General features: G+C 39.5%; 1 protein-coding gene across 1 annotated transcript in view; it reads right to left on the bottom strand.

The window, feature by feature from the left end:
• Positions 1 to 20,055, bottom strand: part of AGPS (alkylglycerone phosphate synthase) — a 52,523-nt gene extending 32,468 nt beyond the window's left edge. The window contains exons 1-5 of the mRNA XM_030454383.1: positions 19,766 to 20,055; positions 7,886 to 7,975; positions 4,057 to 4,147; positions 337 to 457; positions 183 to 257 (exon numbers count right to left, since the gene is read on the bottom strand). Coding sequence (XP_030310243.1) covers positions 183 to 257; positions 337 to 457; positions 4,057 to 4,147; positions 7,886 to 7,975; positions 19,766 to 20,055 — 667 coding nt within the window. The remainder of the gene's footprint in view (positions 1 to 182; positions 258 to 336; positions 458 to 4,056; positions 4,148 to 7,885; positions 7,976 to 19,765) is intronic.
• Positions 20,056 to 22,250: the final 2,195 nt, after the last annotated feature.

Here is a 22,250-nt window from a genome sequence, read left to right as displayed (position 1 = left end):
CAAACTGCAATCCAATGTTAAATAATCATGATTACCATTCATGAGAAAATTCCTTCACTTTCTGTAAAGATAAGTGAAGTAAGTGAAACAAGAGACAGCTTCCTCACAAGAAAGCACAGGAGTTTATTAAACAAACAATCACCTCCCACGTCAGAAGGGAGAATAAGACAATTAAAGCTTACCAGGCCATACAACTATATCAGGAATTCGCTTAAACATTCCTTCCCTGAGTACAAATATCTCATGTAGGCAGTGACCTGAAACACAAGCAGTAAGTTAAGAAATTTTAAAAAGGAAGCACTGAAAGCAGGAGTTACATAAATGAAGTCCTCTTACCATGAGCTCTGAATACTCTATCTTCTGCATCCTGGGAATATGAGATTTTAGTGGCTCTAAGATCCTGAATAAATTCTTCATTTACAACAGATGGAGGTACATCATTAATATTTAAGGATGCCTACAATACAAGAAAATAAGTTAACTGACAATAAGTTCCCTTTTGCAGCATTTTTGTACAACAGAATAAAAACAGGTTAAAAGTAACTGACAACCTAACACAATCATCAGAAATACACAAGTTCTTACTCATCTTCAGTCACTGATTCCACTTAACCAGCTGGTACTAAGCTGACTAGATGCACACAGGAAGCTTTCTTTCAGAAGCATATTCCTACCCTTTTTCTTCCTGAGCAACACACTAGCTTTTGAGTGCATACTGAACAAAGTACCTTTTAAGACTTCCCAAAAATCCAAGAAAAACAGCTGCCTGGACAAAACTAGAGGAGTTATATATTAAGAAAAAATTCTTTCCTGTGAGGGTGGTAAGACACTGGCACAGGTTGCCCAAGGAAGCTGTGGCTGCCCCCTCCCTAGAAGTGTTCAAGGCCAGACTGGATGGGGCCTTGAAAAACCTGGTCTAGTAGAAGGTGTCCCTGCATGTACAGGAGAGTTGGAACTAGATGATCTTTAAGGTCTCTTTCAACCCCACAATTCTGTGATAATTAGGAGGCACACAAAAATTAGTTAAAATGTAGTGCAGTGCTATCAAACCTCAGACATGAAATCCCTGCTGTCAAATTAACCAAAATCACCTTCAACTCAGATAGAATATTTTTGTAATGTTGTTATAAAGTTACCAGGAAAGACTACAGGCTGCCTAATGATGCCAGAAAGAACTTGTTGATAGCCACACCACCTAGAAGTATTTTGTCCAAAATGTTCCACATAGTCAAAGAAACTTAAACATTTCTTTGATGAGCCGAGCTTCTTGGTAAGTATAAGGAAAACAGCAAAATTGAGTTTCTCTTTCACTTTCTGAAGTTTCAGCCTTCTACAAAAATGTGGAACTACCTATACAAGTTTTCTTTCCTAGAATAGAGTTTTGCCTATATCTTTGCTCTACACAAGCTCCAGAACAGGTAATAGTTTTTGCCAACTTGTGTCTTGACGTAAAAAGCTTAGATGAAAGCACCAGCTACCAAGCTAACAGGAAGAAAAACAGATTAATAGTCTCCCACTGCCACTACAGCAACAGGCTAAGCAGGCTATTTTGAAAGAGCTGTGAAAGCTGAGGAAGGGAAGATTTAAACTTCAACAGCAAAGTTTTCAGGTAGTTAGGAGAGTCATAATGATGGAACTCACCTACCAGCATCTAACCTACAAGAAAGTATGTAAGGTTATGTGGGAATTGAGTATTTAGAGGGATAATTCATAAACCAGTATCTGCATGAAATCCATTCATGACTGATAACTAACATCATTTAGAAGTTCAAAAGGATAGCAAAGTTCTTTTATAATTTTCTTATGGGACACGTGACCTAATGAAAATACAGTTTTAATGAATATGTGACTTCTGGAAAAGGATATATGCTGTTCTGACTAAGGTTAATATTATACATCTTAAGTGTCAGATATCTGAGAAAAGGCTTTTCATCTGAGAAGAGGATATTTACTTAGTCATTTAAAAACAGAGGTTGAGATTAAGTGTTGTTCAGGTGAACTGAGAGATCACGATTTTACAGGAGAGCCCCAATAAGCACAAAGGAAGTCAGGTCTTAACATTGCTGCCCTTCATATTCTGTTGTTCATGCACATTCATGGTGCTGTTTGCTAATCCAAAGAGCAGAGCTCCAAGAGAAGATTGGGTAATGTGAGACAGGAATAGGTAGGTATCAGATAAAGATCTTTCCACCACTTTAAAAAACATATCTGTGCTACCTATGTTTGCATTTTCTATTTTATATTTGTTTTTCATGGATTTCCATTGACAGAACTATTTACTAGCATTTCAAGTTGAGCACCAAGGGCTTGAAGATCTTTGTTCTCCATAAAGGTACACAAGGTACTTAACGCTATAATAATTTCTTGCAGATGGTTTTAGGTATCTTATTTTTAATCTCTCTTCCACAAGTATTTTATTCCTTTAGTTTTCATCCTCAAGACTGAAAAGTCCATACACATATTACACACAATGCCAAACAAAAATAAACATTTATTCTTACAGGACTGCAATAGTTTAACATTTGTGCCCTGAAAAGCCAGACAAAGCCTACACAAACTACATCTGAACTGCTGTCTACAGAAAGTCTAGTATGAAAAAGAAAAAAAAATGAGAATTTGAGCATCACAGAAGCAGGTGCATTTACTGTTGTTAATTATAACAGAACAATTGCATGCAACAGTGAACCCTCCGGTCTTATAGAACAGAAGCAGGAAGATATGAAAGACAAATGGACCAAGAGATCCCTCTCCTACTGCTGTTCTTCTATTAGTTCCTTTGTGCTCTGATGATAATGGAAGGTGAAAAACCAATATATCAAGATAACCTGGAATACAAGCTAAGAACTCTAGCACAGACATGAAAATGGCTGACCTGCAGCAGTACTAATAACTATGAGAAGTCCAGATACATACTGGAGACTCCAAAAAGAGTCCTACTCTGTGTCAAGGCAGTCAGCTTGCTTCAGCTCACAACAAGAATATCAGAACCAGAGAGGCACAACATAACAGCATTCAACATTGCTGGCAGATTTCTTGCAAAACAGCTCTTCAGGATATGATGTAGAATCAAAATACTATTCAAGAATCTGCCCTTTTTCTCCAGTTCTACCTTACTCTGTACTTCCTCTACATGTAAAACTGGGACAGCATCTCTCAGGACCTGTGATCATAGCAAATTAAAACAGCTGCCAGTTAAGACCAATCCTGGCAAAGGAAAACACATCAAGATTATTTTTTTCAAAATATATCAGCAGATGGAGATCCTGCAAGTCATAGAGGATGTCTTATTAATAAAAGACGGAATAAATATTTGAGTTTTCAGGCTCCATGAAATCACCTATTCGAAAAAAAAATGCAAACTTGAACTCACTCAAGAAATAGGTAAAACTGTTACCCAAAGCAGGCTTCTACATTCCTTGTACAAGCACAACCTGCTTCCAACACTGCTTACGCAGCTACCTAGTCAGAAACCCACAGCCTCAAAGGAGTTCTTAGAAAGGAATCAGGTCTCCCAACTGAAATGAATTACTTTTCTTGAAAAACAGAATCTGGACGCTTCACAAAACCCAGAACATTCCAAATGTGCTTTCTGAAAGCATTCAGTTCAAGATTGAACATGCTGGTAACCAGTTTTCAGCAGCCAGACCTATAAAACAACCCCCTAAAGTAAGAACTTGAATATTATTAAATGCACTGGAAACACAGCACAATTTAACTGCACTGTCTCTTCTGTCTTTATATAATGAACAACACTGAAGTTGCATTAACAACTCCCTGTAAGCTTAAAAGTTTCTACAACCCTGAAAAGCAACCCACAAATTGAATTCCACCTCAGTAAATGCTACCAGATAGCCTAGAATCCCAAGTCACATTAAGTCATTGAAGGTTTCATATAGAACACTTTTTTTCCACAAACTCTCAGGTATTAATACACTATATTTATATCAATTATGTGCAAGGTGACCTTTAGGACAACAGCTGAATCATCTTTAACAGCATGGTCTTGATTATCACCAAGACTGATGTTCAAAGGAACTGGTTCAGCTATTTACTTACTCTAGAGGTAGTTTTGTGCTCCAGACTTGCTCCAAAGGTTTTTTCTATCCATTCCTTAAAAGTGGGTAATATCATACCACCTAATCTGTACCTGAAAAGTCAATATTACATAGGGTCATTTTATATTAAAAGACTGTACGTCAGATACACTTCTTTTGATTCTACATATGCACATACAGTTAAGCTTTAAAAAGAATTCTTTACCTAAAAGTCTGCAAAGATTTTTGCACATTTAGCTCTCATGCAATTGCACATTTCATTGTATTTAATTGTTCTGAACTTCACACAAAATCAAATAAGCTGCCAAGTTGTCAGTTGCATTATTTTCTTTTGTTATCTTTGGGAACTGTGGTGTAAGACTTTTCAAATATTACACCTCACCATCTTTTAACAAAGGTCTCTCCTTTTCAGTAATGTAGAAAGCAGTATCAGTTTACATGCCAGTTACAGGTAGGGGAGGTGTCTATGGACACTGCAGTGAAAACAGCATCTCAGACACACAAATACAGCTCAGTACACCTCACATGGTTTGAAGAAAGTGTGTTAAGGTATCTTCCCTCATCATCAGAAGCAATGTGCATTTATTTCTATTCCAAACTCTTTGACAACAGCTTAGGAATGTGGCAGATTAAGGTATATTGACGAAGGATAGAGGAGCTGTCTGTAAACCACATGTGAAAACAAATAGGCTGAGGACACTAACAGACAGAAACCACTGCCATTTACTGTATACACATACAAACATATTTATGTATGCACAAGCTTTCTCCAAGGAGAAAAAGGACCCTTCTTCAGTATTAAGAGCAGCTGAGAATCCTTACTATAGTTTGCACCTGCATTATGCCTCACTGGTCTTCACTCTAAGATAATTATATCACTTAATCTAATTATGAGCCTGTCTCTCATCACTGTTGCAACCAACTCTACAACTAAGTCACCTAATACACAGAAAGATCAATTTTTTTTGTTTCTTCATCTCAACTACTTCCCGGTTCTCCTACTGCAAAAAATTCCCTACTCTATTCCTAAATCATAAAAGTCTACAACTACATCTCAACTCAAGCTATACTGTTCAGCTTGGAAGCGAGCATTCAGTCATTCTTCCCAGGGCATCAAACCCATATGAAATAGGTAAGTGAATTCTATGGAAAAGAAAGTGCAATAAGCAAGGAAAGTTTAATGCATTCGCACCAGAAGTTTGCAACAAAGGTACTGAGAAATTCAAGTCAGCTTGGTGTGTTTGCTTCTCTCCAGACACATTTTTTGGCACTGCCAACCTACTACTTGATAGCTTGCAAGTGTAACCTTATAATTAACTGTAACCTTACAATCACTTATTCAATGGACAGATCAAAGCTATCAGAAACCCAACAACTTTTCAGTCCACACAGACAGAAGTCAAAGCACAGAGAGAGCTGGTGAGTTTACTGCACAGAATGCAACATGATTGCTCAGGAAAGAAGCTTTGTATCTATGTTGATAGTGCCTGAAGCTGCTCAAAGGACCTTATTATACCACACTCCAAAAAAGAGGTTTAGTTGCTCAGAACAGCAAGTATCTGTCTCCAGTGCAATGGTACAGTCCACAATAAAAAGGTCATCTGACATATGGGAAAGCACAGTCTGTCGGGAAAGTCAACATGGCTTTCATAAAGAGAAATCCTGTATCACTAACCCTTGGTGTTCTGTCAAGGTGGAAAAACAAAGTATACAAAGAGGGTATAATTAATATTAAATTCCACGGTATGATTCCACACATGTTCAACCCAAAAGCTATTTAAGAAAATATACTGCTACAGTACTGAAGAGAATGTTCTTTTACAGGTTTAAGATAAGAAGGAAAGGGCAGGCTTCATTGATCACTGTTGAAGACAGACTCAGGAGTGCAGCATGACACATACTGGTACTGGAACCTGCTTTACATGTGTTCAGTGATCTGGTCTGATCAGTGGAGTCTCCAAACAAATTTATAATATTACACTATTTTGAACATATAGATACGTCACTGACACTGACAGAATTCAAGACTTCAAAAATTAACTGAGCAGTCAAATTAAGATGGAAGTTGTAGATAAACACAAGAGCAAAAAAAGCATTATTTGCATCTTTTGGAGAATCAAACTGTCAGTATAGAAAAAAAATCATGGCATCTTCACTGACAACATACAACAGCAGCCAGTAGTCTTAAGCATCAACCACACAAGTATAAGGAAGAAAACAGTTCATCTCCTTTTGCTGCTCTGGACTTGTCAGCATGGAGAGAAAGTGGGAGAGAGTATACAATTAAGTCTTATATAATCAACAGAGCAGTAGACAGGCTGAAGAATCCTGATCCTGAAACACATTAAGGGATACTGGCTTAAAACACAAGTACTTTATACAACAGCAACCAACAGCACCTGCCACAGGGTGCTGTAAAAGCAGACAATTTCAGCAGATCTGAAAGCTATTACATCTGTGAGCAGATACTAAAAGGAAGAGGCACCTACAACATCTTTGAAGATAACTATACTATTTTTACTTCAAACACTCCCCTTTTGTCACTGTGACAGGTAATTCCATAGAAAATACACTGGTGTGGCCCAAAGAATGCTTTTCTAATATTCTCAGTTAGAGAGAATGCAGATGGGAAAAAGTTACCACTCTCCCCCCATTTTAGAACTGTGACTGGCACTCAGTCATAGCCTCAGTGCTTCCTCTCGAAAAAAAAGAAAAAACCAAGTCCAGCTCTTTATCTTTTTTTTATTTCAAAGCACAGTGCATAAGTTTTCTGTGCATACTGCAAATAAACTAAAGAGATCAGATGAAAGAATGAGTGATAAAGTGGCAAAAGCCAGAGTTCTGGCAATAGGAGAGAGAGAGACCATCAAGATCTCCCTAAGTATTACATAGTAAACTCAAGTGCCTAAGACCAGGCTTTGCCTTGGGCACTGAAATTTGGGCCTGAAAATAAAGAAATTAAGGATGAAAGTGCTCAACATCCTTGTTAGGTTTTTGCAGATTTGACTCAAACTAACTCATGCTAGTTTACACAACCTCAAAGACCAGGAAGGAGTTTTTCCTAAGGACACTACTTATTTCAGAATTATTTCTCATCCATTCTTTCTTTACTCTTACAAAAAGTGCTTTTTATAAGCCAGGGAACAGTCTGCAGGACTGACTTCCACTGAGGTAGAAAAAAACTGTAAAATGTCAAGTGAAATGTTTAAATTCCACCAAAAATTGAGATCTCCAAGTAGACCTAATTTTTATGTCATTTCCTAAAAAAAATTGCCATGCAAAGGCTTAGGAATAATAAGTCAAAATTGTTGCCATTACAAAATGTACAACAGAAGAGCCATTATTTTTAAGCTCAGAGAATTAAGTAGCTACATGCACAGTGGTTCAGAAGCCTAAAACACAAACTGGAAGGTTTTAAAACAACTTGTGGAAGCTCAAGAGATTCTCAAAACTAACAAAACAGCACTGACCTGCTACATGTTACTTACAGCTTTAGAACATGCTACAGATTTTCAGTCCAATTCCATTCTCCAAGGGAAATTTAAAACATAGATTATGCCAAGTTATGGGGAAGACTACTGTTGTCTTTGTAATATGGTGTATTGTCTTTATAATATGTTAAAGTTTCTAATAAACCTATATAGTCTATTACTATACACTAAACTATTGTATAGAGAATTCAGTAAATTTATTAAATGCAAAACAGCTAATAACATAAGAAATTTTATTCTAAGTTTTTTGCCTTATTTGGATTAACTGAACCATATAGTTTTAAAAGTATTTTCAAAAAAAGTTACTTGGACTTTGGTATCTTTTCATTTTAAGCTTACCTTTTTCCTGTAAATTCTGCTTGACCTTTCTTATTGAAAATGAATTTGGAGTCATTATATCCCCATCCATTCCATTTCAAAAGTTCTTGCCTAAAAGGAAGAAAAATATTTAAGTGAAAACATTAGAATAGTGTAAACCCCAAATGATTTGGCGATATATGGCTTTGGAAAAAAGTTTTATTATATAGCAGCTCAAGAAATAAAGAGCATATCAGAAGCATGTAGCTTAATAGAGCAAAAGGTCACTCTGCAGCCACAACCACTACCCCTTCAGATAATACTCTACAGCTTGAAAGGCAAGATGCTTTCTATAACAAATCAGATTAAGTGAATGCACACTGCATGGTGATATTATTAAATTGGCAAGAGCAGTGTTTGAAAGATGTTTTGGGTTGATTTTTAAATCTATACATCAATACTAACACACATAGAGGTAATAACTAAATATTTTCAGAAAGGCATTCAGCATATTGTGTCTTTCAAAAAATTCATTTTCAATTTTAGTTGTTTCACATCACTACTGAAATCCCACTGCATTCTTAACAATAACTTGATGAGACATCTAGACACATCTGGGTTAAAAATCAATTTCAGGAAGTCAAGAAAAATCATCCAGGAGCTGCAGGAATACATAGCAAATACAACCACAATGTGACCTCAAAAGCATGTCACCATAAGAAAGGGAATTAAAGAAAGTAACCCACAAATCAAAACCAAAACCACAACCGCCAAAATATAACCACAAAATACCTTAAGCACAACCATACAAAAAAGGATCACTTAATTATGAGCCAATCATCAGAACTGTTTCAATGTAAATATATTTAAGACTTGGAAATATACAAAGAGTAACCACAGGTTATTCTGACCTTGCTTAAAAAGTTAGAAATTAATTACTAACTTTAAAAATTCATTTTAGTTAATAAAACAGCATCGTGAAAAAAGTCTGAAAACAGGTTATTTATCTCATTCCACTATATACAGCAGATGTAGCTCACTCTTTTACTGTACACTGTAAGAGCAATACGATGGTTAAGGTTGACCATTTCAGAAAGACCAAGATCCAGAGAAAGAACTGCCTTAAGTTAGTTATAATGCCAGCATCACATACACCATAACTGGGTGATGACTGATTCCCAAAGGCCTTCATTATAAATATAATAATATAGGCTGCTGATATTGTCAGTGTTGTAATTATACTGACTTGGCTTAATCAAAATTCCTTTTGTTCAAACTATGTGTACATAATGTTTCAATTACCAAATGGAAAAAGCCCGCGGACATTTCATAACAATTGTTTGAATCTGACATTTTAACAAGCCTTTGTCAAATTTTGCACTTCAACCAAATTTAGAGCAGTTTCAGTTCTCGGTAACCAATACTGTTTCAGGAAAAAAACAGACTATGTTATTGTTCCACATTAAGAATCTGATTCTAAAAATTCAGCCAAAATTGAACTGTTTGAGTAGACAGATGTCCAGATACAGAAGCCCCTCTGTTGGGCTGCCTCCTCCCTTGATAGACTCCACCTTCGTACATGCAGCATTCACTAGGAAAAGGACAAGAATCCATTGATTCAGTAGCTCAGGAATGCCTTGTGCTATTGCAATGACATGGCAGATAATGAAAAAGTGTTCTTAATGCATATCATGCAGCCTTGTTAATTTTCACATGTATTCTGTACACTATATATGTGCATATTGCTAAATGTATATACTTACAAGAAATTCCACAAAGATACTAAGTCATACACAGTTGAACTGTCCCCAGCTGCAAACAGGCTGACACAGAACTGGCCAACTCAAGGGGCATTTATTTATTACTATTTTTTTTAAATCTACCCCTCAAATCCCCATCACTGCAGTCTTCCTCAAGGCAAGATTTCTTCCTCTGTTGACTAAATGTAGTATTTCTCTATACCTGATCTCTGCAGTTTCTCAAATCCTGTGAAGTCAGAACAGACTTGTAAAGTTGAGGAAGGCTCATGCAGATCCCCCCTAATTTAGAGGAAAGTACTCTCATACTCAGCAGTGCCAAAGTATGCCGAGTAGGCTGCATGAAACAGGTCAGAAACACTAGCTGGAGACAATCAGACAGAACAAGACACACAAGAACCAGGCTGAGGGAATTAGTGACATGAGATGCATTGATAAAGCACAGCTTTGAAACTGGCATTAGTCCTGAGACCAGTACATATCAAAGCTTCCAAAAAAATCCAGGGGAGGTATTATTAATTAAAGCTCTGAATGAAGACCTCAATATCAGCTCTTTCTGCTAAGCTGACTGATTTCTCAGTTGCTTGTCTTTTCTAAAGACCTGCTTTCCTAGGTTGGTGTTAAGCTATCTGGCACTTTCATCAAGCTCTAGAATACTGAACAGAGTTTAAGTGTTTTAACTCCAGAGTTTATTTTCAGGTTGAACTATCCCTGAATAAAATAAGTTCACAAATGTTTACACTGCCAGACAACATAGCTCTTGTTATTAGCTCTTGAATATTAAAATCTAATATAAGAGTTTGAATGTTTGTAGAACAGCTGTTGCTAAAAACACCTCAGCTCCCTTATAACACAGTCAGGATATTCTGACCCTACATAATGGGCAGTATCATATATTGTAACACAACTACCACATCAAAAAGCTAAATGCGTAATTTTTATGTTCAAAACTATACTGATCAAGTCTGGGGTTTCTGTTCAAAAACAGAAAGGGATGGGGTTTTTTTATAATGAGTTTTTACATTTATTGTTTCTTTAGTTCCAGCATAACAGAATACAGCAGTTTAAGAATTGCTGTCTGATTTACTGACTGTAATTTCCAGCACTTCATGCCTACACACCAAGAACAAATTAGAGGAAATACTGCATGTGGCTCCCCCCCAAAAAAACCCAAAACACCTAAAATGTCCAGAATTCAAAATAAAGCCTGATGGACCTGATGGAGTGGGTCCAAAGGAGGGACACAAAAATCACCAGGGGCTGGAACACCTCTCCTATGAAGAAAGGCTGAGGGTGCTGGGGTTGTTCAGCCTGGAGAAAAGAAGGCTGAGGGGACCCAATAGTGACCTTCCAGTATCTGAAGGGGGCCCACAGGAAAGCTGGAGATAAACTGTTTGCAAAGGCCTATAAGCAGAAGGACAAGGGGCAATGGTTTTAAAGCAGAGAAGAGTAGATTCAGATCTGATGTTAGGAACAAGTTCTTTACCATGAGGGTGGTAGAACAATGGAACAAGTTGCCCAGGGAGGTGTAGCAGGAGGAGCCATTCTTGCTCCAGAGGCTCGACAAGCTGCTGGCCTCTCCATGCCTCGCACCAGAGTGAGCTGAGCTCCTTCTGTGGGTGTGTGTCCCACCTTTATTGGCCCCCTGGTCTTGCTCGTGCCCAATAGGGGCCTGTCCTAATCAGGCACAGGTGGTCTCACACCCACTCACTGGCAATTCAAGGCACCTGGTTTATCTTGCTTCTCTACAGGGAGGTAGTGTAGATTCCATCCCTGGAAAAATTCAAGGTGAGGCTCAACAAGGCTCTGAACAACGTGATCTTGTTGAGGGTATTTCTGCTCACTACAGGGGGGGTGGAACTAGATGACCTTTAGAGGCCCCTTCCGATCCAAGTCATTCTATGATTCTGTGTAAGGGAACCACACATGCTTACCCTCATTGTCTTTGTTCTTCCATCTTACATTTGGAAATTGAAACTGTAATTTGACAGCATGTTAAAAAACAGAAGACAAAAAAAGGGCTCCTTCTCGTAAGTGTTATAACAGCATTCCTTCTTTTATTTACATACTGCCCTACTGCAGCCCAGCTTTTCACACCCCAGCTCCAGTGTAGAACTCCCACTGCCTCCTGTAATGCCCTAGTGTAACAATTAAAGCTGCCTGCCAAATTAGCAACATGCATAACAGTTACCTGGCCTCTCAAGAATGATCCAAGTTGTGACTGAGCAATCAATATAGCCTTCTGCACCCCCCAGGGTTTTTACACCTAAAATCTCTTTTCTAGAAAAGTATAAAGGGAAGAAAGGATTGATTATCATCTGTAGACCTAAGCTCCCTCCATGTATGAGTGTACCCACGGTACTCAGTGCACCCCATTCTGTCTCCAAGACAAGAAACTCACCACACACTGATCTGCAATATGTACCACCTGTATCCTTGAACACTTCAATATTTACTACCATCTGAAACAGTTTCCCTTCAAGTAACTGTTTTCATGAAACAGAAAATTCAGAAATTTGTTTGCTAAATAGTAAGCCAACAACAAAAAATACCCTGAATATCCTGTTTAATATCTGAAAATATCAATATGTTAAAAGGTTTCAAGCCCCATCCTGAAAAAGATGCTCCATTTGGCTTAGTCAAATTACATGTTCTATGGAGAGCAAGACAGTTTATACACCCTTCTGTTTTCCTTCCCAGCTTCCTTTCAAATAATACATATAAGCAAGGATAGACTTGTGAAGATTTAATATTATTCTTGCTTTAAGCTCAACATTACTCAGTTACTCAGTATACATTACTGTATTACTCTGTATACATCAGTACCTGAACTGTGTCACTTAAAGAGTGGGCTGCCCAGGGAAGTAGTGGATTCTCCGTCCCTGGAGATATTTAAAAAGAGACTGGATGTGGCACTCAGTGCCATGGTCTAGCAACCGCAACGGTGGTTCAAGGGTTGGACTTGATGATCTCTGAGGTCCCTTCCAACCCAGCCAATTCTATGATTCTATGAAAGACAACACTTTTCCTATTCAGTACATTGGCTTCAAAGTATCACTCACTAACCTTACTCATTTTTCACAGAATATGGTATATTTCAGCCAGCCATAGTAAAACATGACCAGTTACCCCCTGCCTTCTAACTTAAAACCCAGAAATTCAGTACTGAAATATATGAAGTACTTCAAAGATCATTTAATGGTTTTCAAATGTATTATATACACAATTATATTGCCTGAGAGGGACAAAAAAAAAAGAAACCAAGTCACCATGGAAACAGTAACAATAGCAGATGAAAACAATGTGACTAGGTTAAGTTACTTTAAATATTTCACCTTCATTATAATGCCCAACACTGAAATACTAGTTTGACTTGATGTAATAAGAATTTTTTACAGCAAGATTTATGTTAAACAAATAGCGTTTTCTGCATTTTTCTAGAAAACTGACTGTGCAGACACTGAGCAGGACACTGTTCGGGTCACAGCATTATTGAGGCCCCTAATGACCATTAGGGCACCCAGAAACCAGGTAGAAGTTCACAAGGTGGCAGCATGGCCACCTCAGTTGGGTGGTCCCACACACACCAACTGAACTGGTGGCTCCCAGGCATTCAGCTGTACAGGCAGAGGCACCAGACTATACAACTACACAACTAATCTGTACCTGCCAGCACTTCCTAAATCTTGTGTTTTAGGGAGAGGCAAGGTTACTGGCGGAAAAAGTTCTTGTCTCTTCCTAGGAAACTGGTGAACAAGCACAGGATGTCCCACAGGTCTCCAAGCTCAGCATCTGAAGTTCAACCCACTCAGAAACTATGGCATGGATTCAAGATATTCAGTAGTTTCAAAGTCAGAAGTTCATATTAGGTATCCATATATACAATATATACAACTACCAGTTGAGAAGAGTTTTATACCTCCAAAGTATCAATTACATAACTTTTTATCTTTAAAAAAACTTTAAAAAGTTACTGGTACTGTAACACCGTAACTAAGCACAAAGTATTTGCACTTATGCTGACATTATGTAATTATGTTCAACAAAGTATCATAACCAAGATAATGAATGAACTCCAAATGTTACCATCTAACATAGAATGCAATTGCTTTATTAGGCAGACATACATCTAGGTACGTATCAACAAAATTCTCCAAAACAATCACAAAATTCTGTACTTTATACACACAAGTGAGATAACACCCTGACTTCCTCAAAGTGACATTTTCATGTATCTTCAGAAGAGGAAAATACAATTCAACCCAGCTGAATCAATGCAACTCAGGCAAAGCAAACCCAAGATGCTTACATCTGTTTTCTCAAACATTCACCAGTATTTTCAATTCAATCACCAGCTGATGCTCAGCATTAAAACAACACGTGTAAAATACTCAGACTCCTGTTCCATGCTCCAAGAAACAGCACATTCTCAGAAATGAGTTTAAAGCAGTAGTTTCAAGGGCTGCCATGTGGCCAAAGCACCATTATTTGGATAATGTAACAATGAAGAAAAAAAATCCTGCAGAATGTAGAGTTCTTGCAAAACTGAGAACATGAGTGCAAGAGTGACATACTGTAACAGTGCTAAGGCATTATGATCACAAGACATCAGCAGAAAAGTAACTCCTCGAGGCCGACTTTAGCTTGGATCTTTTATTACTAACTTAGACCACAAGCTGGAAATTCAGAACCCGTTCCACAGGCAATACCAGAAGGTCACTCCCTCTCTCTCCTGAAGCAGTCACACTTCTCAACCAAGTAAGCAAGCCACTAAACTGTGGCTTTGAAGCCAGAAGTAAATTAGTGTCAGGTGCCTGGAAATTAGGAAAGGGACTATAGCCCAAGGAATCCCTTCAAGAACCACTTAGTGAAAGCATCATTTATCTGGAGAACATCACACTGCAGGCAGGGAGTATCTGCTGTATTAGTCATTCTACTTCTTCCTTCCTGAAGGATCTTCCCTTGCAGCAAACAAATGTAATTGCTCTCACATTTGAAGTCACATAACATCTGTTTTATAACCTTAGACACATACAAGTTCTGTAGAATACATTTTCAGCTAAACCCCTGCAGCTGTACATACACCCCACCCAGTTGCTGCTCTGCCAAGTACCTGATATGGCAACACAAACCTAGGTTCATATTTAATTTTTAAATCTACACTAAGCAGCAGAGACAAGATTTCAGGCAAAATTTCAAGATTTTGGGTACTCAAAACCACAGTGCACAATTTTTTTAAACAACTGTTCTGGCACAACAAACACTAAGTCCCCTGACATGTTCCTAGTCTCATCTACTTCATTACTCTTAATTTCACCATGTTGTAATAAACAAAGCCCCAAGCAACAAGGAAACCGGTGTTTTTCAGGTGTTCTTTTGCAGAAAGCCTAAGACAATTAGGGCAAATTAAGGATTCAGAAAAGCCAAAACATTGTAACTATATTTCTCATTATACCTTTAGCCAAGCAATCATTCTTACACAACAGAATACTTTACAAGAAGCTCTCTCTATTCAACCTACTGCTAATTCCATTCTTATCTTTGAAGTGGCTACTCATTCACAAGGCTACTTCCATGGAATAAATGAATAAGTACTTAAAGATTTTTCAAACCCTAGAAATCAGTCCTTTGCTATCTTAAAAACAAAGAGTTAATGAAGGAATTGTTTCCCACTTATTCGCTCAAACAAAATAAGCTTAATTCCTAGACAACACTGTTTTACCTATTGCATGGGGAGTTTTTAGCATACAACAGATAAATGCTGAAGAAAACTTTCTGGCCTGTCATCAACCCTGAAGACTTGCATTAAACAGCCCAGTATTGGAAATAACACTACGGAGGCATTATTCTTATCCATCGCATTCAAGTCTACAACTTATTTTTAATATTTCACATTACATGTTATCAACTAAGAGGTATAACAACATTTCAGGAAAGTCTACTGGGCTGCAACCTCTTATACTACAGATGTCCTTGCTTTACTCCAGTTCAAAGTAGCTTTTAGGAAGCCCAAGTGATTAATCTATTGCATTAACAGATTATTCTCTTCAGTTTAAATAAATAACCAAGAAATAGCTATACACACACTTTCATTTTCTTACACGTAACTCTTCATATCTCAGTAGATAGCAAGAAGTCAATCCAGAAAATTTCACTTTTTGCTATAAAATGCTACTTGCCTTCATATAACCATACATACTGTACTTTACATATTAAACATACTTGACACTTCTATCTTGTACCTAGTTTTTTTCCTAATCAAATTTAATTAATTAACACATCATATTTTACTTGATATCAAATGATCTAGCAACACATATTACTTAAATTCTTACAGTTATCTTGTATTTCACCTGCCTCACATCCAGCTACTTGGAAGTAGATGGCAGACAGGAACTGCTGTTGCATGCAAAGTCACATTTGCCTTTAGATTATGACATTTTATTTAATTTAATCAGGCTAGTTTCCATGAGAATCTTTATCTGCTCCTCTACTTCAAGCATTAACCTTGACTAGCAACTAACTACTTTGATGCAATCACAGAGCCTCCAGTAAACTGTCACACCTTCCAGTGCAACAAGCTCTTACTCTTCTGATTTAAGACTCTAGCATCACCATTTCTTCAGTCCTCTGCGCTAAGTTTCCATCACCTTAAGTGACTGTAACACAGTAAAGACAGCTTTGAGTATTAGTGGCATGACAAAGCCTCTTTGATGTTACTTGTTAAATTGTCAACTCTTGATGTTGCCATAATCCTCACCAGCAACTACAGCAAGAACTGCAGGAGTCTACATGAAGGTATGGTAGCATTAACACATCACCCTGAGCAACCTGGATGTGAACATAATATAGAGCATGTGCCTGACTCCATGCTCATCCCTTAGCTCACCCTACATAACAGTATGCTTGTAATAACCAAGAGATACAGAAGACTCTCTTCATTCTGCAGAAAGGAAGTATCTTCACAAAAAGATAAAGTCAGGAAATTCTGCTTTCTCTTGCTCCATGACAGAAAAATTTTAAGCCTATGAGCTACTGAGTCAACATTTAGTTACACTCACTCAATACTCCCTATTAACAAAGGCCAAATTGTTTGAAGTTTGATTTGAATACATCATAATACAGGTTATTATGGCAAGATTAACATCAGCGCATGCTCCACCTCTGCAGCAGTCTTACTTTCTAGCATACATAACAGTTCCTCTGACATAACTGTGCTGTAGGGAGTTGCAGCAACTTACTGTTTTCAAAGCAGTACAAGTTGAACACTTCACATATTTAATTTTAAAAATAACTGTATACAAGTTTTTAACTGACATCTCATCAGCAAAGTGAGCTTATTAATAACCAGTAAACAAAAGTCAACAGCATAACACAGAAGTTCAGAAAAAGTAATTTCAAGGAAGAGTTGAGTTTCCCAACTCACTTATTTAAAGAAGTTTTTCAGCATGTCCATCATGCTGAAAGCAGCCCTCCTGTTAAGGTTTCAATACACATGGTATAAACATCTTCCCAGCTTCCACTGCAGAACTCAACTAAAATATGAAATTCAAGCCAGGAATGCCACTAAGAAATACCATCTCTCCAGTTTCAATAGTACCTATGGCTTCCCTCAAGAGGATACTCAGATCAGTACAGGGTTGCTTTTTAGAGGAATTCTCATCACAATAACTGTCATTTTAACAAGTAATCAATTTGTAAACACATTGTTTAGCCTTCAGAGGCATTTTTATTTGGAAGTATTGGCATTTTTTCATTTGGACGACCATCCACAGACTCTCCTCCTTCACTGGTGACAAATAATATCTGAGTACAATTTTTAACATTTTTGGTCTTTGAACTAACAAGAAAGTCATCTTTCTGCAGGTCACTGTCTAGTGAGTGTTGTATAAGCAGTCACAAAACAAATGTCTGTGATCAGAGATGTGCACTGGAAGGTTTGGGGGTTTTGCTGTCATAGAAAGCCATCTACTTTGCAGAAGAAATGCAACATGAGAAGAGTGCACTTTAATCAGGTACAAGTGTCTGTAGCCTTGAAACCATTTAAAACACTACTGGAAAGATGTAACAGGCATAATAAAGGGTAATTCTGCTTAAGGCACTTTTGGCTGCAGCTTTGCTAGTAAAGTTGTAGTTCAAAACAGGCAGAAAAGCTGAATCATCATACAGAAGACTGCAAGGAAAAAGAATCTAGGTATAGACTGATCCAATATTGCTGATAAAAGGCATGCAGTATCACTGCACCCACCATCAGTTATTTTTACTAGATTTTTCAGTCACCCTCCTAGGTCTCACAAATAGATCAACTAGCTCCAGATTATCTGGAAGTCACCACTTGCTCTCTACATATCTGTATAGGTAACAGGTAACAAATCTGTATGGGTCTTGCTTCCCCATCCCTCACTCGAAAACCTGGGTATTATCCTCAAATGCAGACTCTACCTAGATCCTCATATCCAAGCTATACAAGCAAGTATCAGAATTTTCACATGTGACATCTCCAAAATGTTTCAATCACATCTCAGATATTCAGAGGGAACCTTAAGACAGATATACAACTCCCTTTAAGTTTTGTTTTTTTTTTTTTGTTTCTATACATACAAAAAGGCTGAGCTCTAGATAGATAAAGACAGTTGTACCTACAGACTAAGCTTTCCAGCAGCCCCCTTACACTCCTGCAGAAAAGTATCCATTTTGATCATACACTCTTTGAAGCAGCATAATTTTTACTCTTAATCCAGAACACATTTATTTAGAGTAAAAATGGGTGTTAAGCTCGCTATGGCTGCATTTCCACAGAGAAAGAACCAATCCTTCAGGTCACATGCATCTTCAGAAGAGCCTGTTTCTCCTGCTCTTCAAAGATGCAATAATTGAAATGCAATGATCCATTTCTCCCAGTGAGTAGCACTGTTTGACACACCTCCTGCAAGAGCATCAAATCCCTCTCAGTGAGAACTAGAGGTTTCCAAATCCAACATTTGAATACATGTGAATGACAAACCAGTCCTCTCAAAGCAGGCAAGCTCAGCTTGTGGCCCTGGGCCACAAATGGCCCGTTAAAATAATCTGGACTGTTCTTGTCTGAAAAAAGTTTTGAACTAAGCATGGGCTGAATGGATTTTCCTCAGAGAAGCAACAACTCTCTTACCCACTACTTGCTGCATCTGCCACTTTATCACCTGTTTACACTAACATACTAGTCCCTGTACACAGATTGATGGAGAGCAATATGTTGCCTGTCACCTAAACCTTAAAATGCTCTTCCAGAATAGCAAGCCAACACACATATGGAAAATCTACAACCGAGAAGAAAAAAAAATAAAAAAAAAAATCACAAAACACATACAAGCCTGCCACAGCAGAAAGGTGGGCCTCTTGATAAGTTACATGAAATTACACCACAGTATTGTAACTGTAACATTTAAAAGAATCCAATAGACAAATTAATCCAGGAACTAGTAAAACAATTTTGAACTAGCTAACTTGACTATTTGTCTTCCCTTGGCCACTTGTGACCTGAGACTCCTTACAACTAAATATGGTCAGAATAAAAAATAAACATTTAATTCCTAAGTAGCTTGAATTAGAGCCTCACATACACACACTTTTTTGACAGTATTCACACACGGTGAAGGTTTCACAAGTCTGGGAATGGAGAAGGACTGAAAGCCCATTCACCAGCCTTGCTTTTCACATGTACTGCATTTGCTTTATAGCAGCTTCCAGTATTTTACAACCACTGAACCTCTTCTCCAGTTCTCCAGGTGACCACGAACCACTGCCGTTTTCATACCATCCCCCTTACTGCAGAACGAAGGGACTGGAGAACACGTTCCCTCGGGTTCAGCCAGTCCCTACCGTAGATGAATCGCTTCAGCACTTTACCCGCGCATGGGCTTCACCTCCTCAGCGGCTCTGCCTTCCCGCCGCCTCCCAGCCCCGCACCTTCTCGCACAGCCCACGCACGGCGTCCCCCGGGCCCCGTCAGCCCACGCCCGGCCCCGCGAGGGAGCGAGACCCCTCTCCACAACACAGGCTGCCCTAGCGCCGACCCGCACCGACAGCCAGCCCTTCCGGGAGCCCGTCCGTCCCGGCACCGGCCCCGGCCCCCACCGCGCGGCCCGGGGCCCGCTGCCCCGCGGGGACCCCCGTCCGCACCCACCGCTTCTTCGGGATGGAGCCGGAGGGCGGTCCGGCGGAGCCCCCCTGCACTTTGCAGGGGTTCGGGGAGAGAGTGTCCCGTTCCGGAGTCCGCGGCGATCCCCGCAGGTGCCCGGAGATGATGCGCAACCGCCGCCGGGCGGAGGACGGGGAGCGGCCGCCGCTTCCCGCTGCCCCCTCCGCCGCGGCCGCCATGGCACTTCCGTGTTGTGCCGCCGAGCGCCGCCGGGTGAGAGGTCGCGCGAGCGGAAGGCGCCTCCCGGCGCCCCCTGATATCGGCTCTCCCGGCATGCACCGCGCCCGCCCCCCTCCCGCCCCGCCCGGCAGCGTGGGGGATCCCGCGGCTCGGGAGCTGCGGCGGGGGAGGAGCCGGGTGGGAGGGCAGAGCTGCTCCGCTCTTCCTTCTCCTCCCCTCCCCTCCCACCTCCTCCCCTCCCCTCTTCTCGGCGGAGGTGTCAGACACCTGTGTTGCCGGGGCTTGGAAGCGGAGGCATGGTGGCACAAGCATGCTTGCAGCCCACCAGAGTAGCCGCAGCCTCAGCAGGTCAGGGCTTACCTGACGAAACGAGAGAGAAAAAAAAAAAAAAAAATTTAAAAAGCTTTATTTGAGAGTTTTTGCGTCTTGTGCTATAATTATAGCACCTTGGGATCTCTCAACAGATTTGAGGGAATACATGCATGCTCTTTAAAAGTGCAGATTGCCTAAGTTAATGATGAAATGCTAATTAATGGCAATAGCAGAAGTGGGTTACTTAAGACATAGGTTGGTGAGGTGACATATAATCTATAGTAGTTGCAGATTTCATCAACTATATCCTCAGCTGCATCATCAGCAGTGTAGCCAGCAGAGTCAGGGAGGTGATTTCTGCCCCCTCTGCTCCAGCCTCATGAGCCCCCATCTGGAGTGCTGTGTCCAGGTCTGCAGCCTCCAACACAGAAAGGAAAGGGAGCTCTTGGAACGAGCCCAGAGGAAGGCTACAAAGATGACCAGAGGTCTGGAGCCCCTCTACTATCAGGGCAAACTGAGAGATTTGGGGTAGTTCAGCCTCGAGAAGAGAAGGCTCCGGGGAAACCTTTCAGTGGCCTTTCATTAGCTGAAAGGAATACAGGCAGTCTGAGGAGGGACTTTTTACAAAAACATGTAATGATAGCACAAGGGGTAGTGGCTTTAAACTGGAAAAAGGTAGGTTAGGCTAGACATTAGGAAGAAATTCTTTGCAGTGAGAGCGATGAGAAACTGGTACAGGTTGCCCAGAGAAGCTGTGGGTGCTCCATCCCTGGAAGTCTTCGAGGCTAGGTTGGATGAGGCTTTGACCAACCTTCTGGAAAGTTAGTTAATGGAAAGTTAGGTGAATGATAAATCCTACAGGAGTTACAGAGAGCCTTTAAGCTTAATCTCTTACAATCCAAACCATCCTGTGATTGTTGACACAGACACAAGGCAGGGCTGCCAACCAGATGACTGCCTGCACAACTTGGCTGTTCTTCTCATGCCATACATTGCTAGAAGAGCAGCTCCAGGATCCTGATGATCCACATCCCATATTAAATCCACACTGCAAAATCAATACTGACTGGGAGGAATATATCCCCTTCTGTAGCTGGCACAGGCATCAATGAGTACAAAACTTCCAGTCCTGACTGTGTTTGAGTCCTCTAGGAAGAACTGTAATTCACTCTGTAGCATCACTTATAAAAGGGAGAAGAATTGATATTTAATGGGAGATACAGATGTGATGCCAGCCTCAGGTGCTGTGTGCTGTTCAGAATTTGCCATCAAGCACCAGATTGCTCTGGTCAGCTTTGAATTTCCAGTCAGGAAAGGATGTGGAAACTGGAAAGATTTTATAGGAGACCCAATGAGATTTGGGGTTTTTTTCATCAAAGAATGAAAAAAAGGCTGAATATACTGCATCCAGAGTGCTATGAAGTGAGAGGGAGCAATCAATCTGTCCTGCATGTCCCAGCTATACTGGTGGGAAATGATAAGCTCAAACTGCAAGATATAACTTTGATATTAGCACTAGGCAACTTTCTAATGGCAGTCAAAATGAGAAACTTGTAGTCTGCCTAAGCAGAGAAAAACATCCCCTCCTTTAGAAAGCATTAAGAGTAGACAGTATACATCTATCAGAGGTGGCATGGTTATGAGCACCTAAAGCTCAGGGCAAAGTGATGAGCTAGATGAGCTACTCATATTAATTTCAACTTTTTCCCTGTGATATGAAATGCTTCACACTGTTGATCTGTACTCAGTTGTCACACAAGACCTAATTTCATGATCAGCTGCAATTAGACGGCACTGACCAGCTTTTTTGAAGTCTTGAGGTGTATTGCTAATATCTATGAGTTTACTAATAATTTTGTAATTATATTTTGCCTCTCATTGTTGATTATTTACTCATTTCATTCCTCATACATACCTATGCTTGTTATGTAATGTATATGAAATAAAATCACATTAGAATTCAGAAAGCTCTTATCTT

Source organism: Calypte anna, chromosome 7 (assembly GCF_003957555.1).
Source record: "Calypte anna isolate BGI_N300 chromosome 7, bCalAnn1_v1.p, whole genome shotgun sequence".
In the NCBI taxonomy this organism is placed as follows: Eukaryota; Metazoa; Chordata; class Aves; order Apodiformes; family Trochilidae; genus Calypte; species Calypte anna.
Note: the sequence above shows the minus strand (reverse complement) of the source record. Positions and strands in the feature narration are given on the sequence as shown.